The 5,033-nt window shown below is 43.0% G+C and overlaps 1 protein-coding gene across 1 annotated transcript; it reads right to left on the reverse strand.

Annotated features, from left to right (window-relative positions):
- Positions 1 to 248: 248 nt before the first annotated feature.
- On the reverse strand, positions 249 to 4,451 carry LOC144148858 (uncharacterized). The gene is made up of 3 exons (XM_077680378.1): positions 4,307 to 4,451; positions 3,305 to 3,393; positions 249 to 915 (listed from the first exon to the last, which is right to left on the reverse strand). The coding sequence occupies exons 2-3, from the start codon at positions 3,369 to 3,371 to the stop codon at positions 362 to 364; spliced, it is 621 nt and encodes a 206-aa protein (XP_077536504.1). The 5' UTR covers positions 3,372 to 3,393; positions 4,307 to 4,451; the 3' UTR covers positions 249 to 361.
- Between the last annotated feature and the right edge of the window lie 582 nt (positions 4,452 to 5,033).

A 5,033-nucleotide genomic window follows, 5' to 3' on the forward strand; every position in this document is an offset into this window, starting at 1 on the left:
TTACTCGAGTTGGCTTTTCCACCCACTCCACTTTCTGCTGGATGCCAGGCGCAATTATCCATATTTATCAGAGTGTGCACACACCCTTCCCCTACCACCTTGTCAATCCCCTCGTCCTTTCCTGAGCGGTGTAAGTACTTTTCCAGCACCGGGCACCTGGACGTCAAGGAACTTCTCGCAACTAGAGTTTCAGTTATCCGGTCATAACTGGGATCACGAACCCATAGTAATCTGGACAGCACATGAAATTAGCGGTAAATTGTGTTTATTTGAAGCGTTTTCTTTCAAGTGCGTACACATTTACAATGGTGCACTATTGTGACCCTCGGCGCCACACATGTAAACTAACAGTGGGCTCAGCCTAGTTCGGCAGTCCTTCCAGCATTTTATGGAGTTTCTTTGGAAGGTGCTCGATCCAGCAATCCTTGACGAACGGCGTGAGGAGCTTGCCCATAACAGACGCCGCCTTTTTCATCATATATCCTGCACCGTCAAGATGCACATCCACGGAATCGATCCACTTGGGGGAAACTCTACTAGGACGAAGAGCCACCTTGCCATCCACCTCCTCAACATCGAAACCGATGCATAGTTTAACCACATTCGCTTGCGTGCCCACAGTGCCGGATTTGCCGCCGCAGTGCTTCCAAGGAATAGATGTCTTGAGAGGTGATTCTGCTTCCATGCTGACTGAAACATGTGGCTTGCCTTCTTTGCAGTATACTTTTACGGGTCCATAGCGCTTGAGGTTAGATAGTCCGCTGAGAGTGATGTCGCCGAAGGTGAAGCCCGGAAGCATCTCACTGACCTTACGGGCATGAGATTCGTTTCGAGGAAATGCTTGTTCTGCCGGCATCTTGGCCAGGAACTGGCTCGCCAGCTCTTCCCAGTCCTCGTCAGGAATGTTGCACTTCTCTTTTGGAGTCCGAAAAAGAAAGTAAACATATAGAACGCTATTAAAGCCTTGTTTGATTTTATGACTGCAACAATGATTATTTGTTTTATGGTATACTCCAACGAATAATGATACCAGCCTGTATTTTTAGCATTTTTGACACCAGCAAATCTATGGCCGAGAAATTATGCAGAAACAGGTTCAAGACATAAAGGATTTATCATGTTCACTTTAAAATTTACCCTGGAATTTTTATTTGAGCAACAATTGTTTTGCTGTGTCATTTCGTTCAGTTTTAGACCTCAGAATCACAGAAAGAAAAAGTTGAGGTGATATAGTGCAAGTATTTATGAAATTAGGCACCTGACAATTAGGTAGGTCATTAGGCAATTGAAACTTCTCTTTCGATTACGGGAACAAAAGTTCATTATTTTTCTGAAAACTATGACACCCTAAATCTACAGACATATACAAAGCTGGTCGTGCACGTATTTGCACGATGCTGGCAATTTTGACAAACCAGGGTCATAGTTTTGGAACGCCCCCGGTGCCAGATCCTGTGTCCATTGGAGCTTGTTCTTTTCCATAGCGAACACCTCCGCGAAAACGCACCAATGGTGATGTCTATCACAAGAAGCTTCCTTGAATAACTCTTGCCCCGAAAACAGCAGTTTTTTTTTTTTTGTTCTCAAACCGCTAGAGGATAATTTCCGTTGTGTCGTCAAATAACGACACAACGGCCCAAAAGAGGCTAAAGAGTCGAACTGTCTAGAACGTAGATATTTACAGGAGTGCAAACAGAGAAGTACCTTTTAATAATCTATGTACTTTCCGTGTCTAGCTAGGTGTCTTTTGAATGGTATATCAGTGGTGATTATTTCCGCCAACTGTAGAAAATGTTTTTCAGTACCTGAAATTGATATCGTGGACGGCGTAAAATTTTCCCTTAGTCTAGGTTTAATTACCCAAACTCATAAGCACAGCGTCTTGTTTTGGCTAGTATCAGTGGTTTATTTCTACTTTTTGGTTCAATTTTGTATAACCTAATTATTCATGCATTTGGACTGCAGTGGACAAGGGGCATTTCTTGCGGCGACGGCAGTACCCAACAGAAATGCTTTTTTTAACATGCGAACCTTCATCGTCATAAAATTAAGGCTCTGCTTCTTTTTTCTGCGGACGTTTTGTTTTGCGAAGTCAGTAGAAAGGAACCAGGCAACGGAGGACCCGAAAATATCCAGAATGTATCCCACGCGGAACTGTATTATACTCTGTAATTAGGCAGTGAACTTTCACTCCACTGCTATTAAAATGACGAAAAATTCCAGCGTATATCCTCGCTTCGCGGAATTAGACAGGTAATGAAGGCAGCCCCGCCACTGCCACGTAAACCACTGCCTTCTACCCCAGCTCACGCTCTTCTACATGCACCATGATAAGCGCTATGTAGGTTTTCGCACTGCTCATGCACAATTACTTAGGAGCCTCTATTTCTCTTGAGCTTTGGGGCATGCGTCGATGTCGAGGATGGAGGGCGAGCGCTGTGCGTATTAAGTGGTTAACATATTGCCTTGAACGCGTTTTCGCTTGCTAACACAAACATCGCGCACCTAATTCCTTTATATAAACATGAACGCTGCTATTTTTAGTTATTCGTTTACGTTTCACCTCAGGTATACCGCATATTTCTTTTTTAGGGAAATGTTTTATAATGTCTTGAGGTGGGCTACCACATTTAGTGGACTGTAGCGAATATCGCTGTACAAGCTTCTCTCTTCCCAATTCTTACGAACTTGTGGTCGGCCACTATTGTGGGACTGATGTATAGTTGAACCATAGTATCTGCCCTTACACATAACTGAAATGGTGGCGCTGGACATTATCACGGTCGGTATATACATGTAGGCATTCTGCATGAATGTTCTTCGTCGTCGGTTTTTAGTGCCACGTGTTGTGTCTATTGTGAAACTTTTTATAAAAGACCGAAATGTGCGCGTTCAGGTAGCCCCAATAAAGTCCGTCGACTTTGAAAGCAGCGGTTCACGACGAAGCGGGGATGTATGCTTGTCGTCGAAACATTAGACAACTCGGCAGTGAACATTAAATCTTAAATTTTTAGAGCGACCAATCATTTCACATTTTATTTAAACAAATGGTCTGTACGAGAAATTGTGCCCGAATATATGGAGTGTTAATGCGCGTAAACGTAATAATAGCCATGGAACCTGAATCACGAAGCTTTTCAACACTTGCTCAGCCTTTCTTCAGCACCACTATTACGTTGCTCAGTCCTGTAGTACTCAAGACGTTTCGCAAATGACCGTTAGTAATGCGTTTCGCTCCAAAATGAGTTAGAACACCGCAATTAGTTCAAATTATCGCAAGCCCCAAACTATGAGGTATACTCACCCGAAATCGCTGTGACGGCAGCAACCACCAAGCCAAAAACCAATGATCTCATCCAAAACTTCGCCATTCTTGCTCTTGTTCCGCTGACCCTAAGAATAATTTAAACGTTTTACCACAATCCGTAGGCGTGTAAAGCACGAAATTAAAATGAAGGAAGAAGGAGGCTGACAGAGAAAATCGGTACTTCCAACAGCGGCGCCTGGCGTTCAAGCAAAATTTAAACAGCGTTTTACAATATAACTTATTTCGACTTTCGCCACCCCACTAACGTAATTAAAAGTAACTTTTGATTCCGATAGGGGATAACTTGTTACTCTCTCCACGAAGACAGAATTAATCAGAAGGGCGCTACCAAAGGCTTTACACAACCGCAGGAACCCGAATAACAACATGAAAAACCATCATATAAGGGACTGCCGCTCTTTTTCTAGCTTTAAGCTGGAAAAAATACGCAAAGCATTCTCCATACGACCTTGAGTAGTACACTGGGCACACAATTTTTTAGAACCCTTTTATTTTTCAAGTTACTTTTATAAGCAGAAACTCGTACAGCTGTTGCTGCTGTTAAGAAGGCTTCGTTCAGATTCACCATTTCCCACAAACTTCTTCAAGATGTATTCGTTCTTAAACATGTTATTATAAGTGTGGCTGTTTGTTTCCGTGCGACTTGCAATTCGGAGAATTTTAGAGCCCAGCCTGGCTATCCGCTTGTGATGCAGCTATGAATTCCTTCAATACTGAGTGCAATCGATATCACTATGGGCAAAGAGACCTCCCTAGCATTCGAAAAAAAGTGCCGCATCGTTTTATTTACAAGCAGTGTTTCAATCCGCCTCTTGGTAGGTATATTCAAATAGGTACACGATCACTGCATAGATCATATAACCGTACACTTTACACAGGAAAACAAAGTGGGATTATTCTCCTTTAACTTCAAAACGAATTCATTTTGTTAATGTATCGATAGTTCTTGCAAAGAAAAAGTCACTCCATACAACTTACCTCAGGCGTTTATATGAATGGTCCTATATTCCGCTTTGTCAGAGCGAGTTCAGTAGAGCTGATTCCAAATCATACAAACGCGTTATGCTCCTTGGTAGAGGGGTGTTGCCGTTTATATAACCCGGATACAAGGAATATGTATTGAGAACGAGCCACACGTACCAGGATGCTAAGAAAGGTTATCGACAATGTCTTCCTTAATTTACGTTAACGATGTTTTGTGCTGTATATTGTCCGCCCAGTCAAGCCATTATAGGCGCGTGGGTGGGCTCTCCTTCCGACAGGAAAATACGATTGTATGCGGCAATAATGATGGCGACATGCCATTTTCGCATTTCGCGCAAGTGTTGACCACTGAACTGAAGGAAGCGCCAACAAAGTATAACATTGAAGTCCGCGCCGCGATGCAATCACTTCTGTTGTGTGTCCAAGCAGTGATATTTACAGAGCTATATTTAACACTGAGGATATAAAAACAATGCAGCTCCTCTGCAGACCTTCAACTTCTTGCAGTCTTTGAAGGTTACATCTGCAACAGATAATAGAACATAAGTATGAGGAAAACTGGCCCCAGCTTGCCTTGCAGTCTCGACATGAAGGCATGTATGTGTACGGCGCTTAGCAAGGCCTCCTTTACTATATACAATCTGAAGCGCTGCAGAAGCTCGTGCTCCTTTGGTCTAGAGCTGGCGTAAGTGCCTCCTAAGTCATCAAAACATTTCCGAGG

This window comes from Haemaphysalis longicornis, unplaced genomic scaffold, assembly GCF_048455015.1.
Source record: "Haemaphysalis longicornis isolate Haplotype H1 unplaced genomic scaffold, Haemaphysalis longicornis Haplotype H1 scaffold_8, whole genome shotgun sequence".
NCBI classification, from domain to species: domain Eukaryota; kingdom Metazoa; phylum Arthropoda; class Arachnida; order Ixodida; family Ixodidae; genus Haemaphysalis; species Haemaphysalis longicornis.

Excerpts from the sequence above, each read along its gene's own strand:
- LOC144148858 (XM_077680378.1), bottom strand. The coding sequence starts at position 3,371 with ATGGCGAAGTTTTGGATGAGATCATTGGTTTTTGGCTTGGTGGTTGCT. Across the intron at positions 916-3,304 it reads TGCCGTCACAGCGATTTCGG|AGAAGTGCAACATTCCTGAC; the intron begins GTGAGTATACCT and ends GGACTCCAAAAG.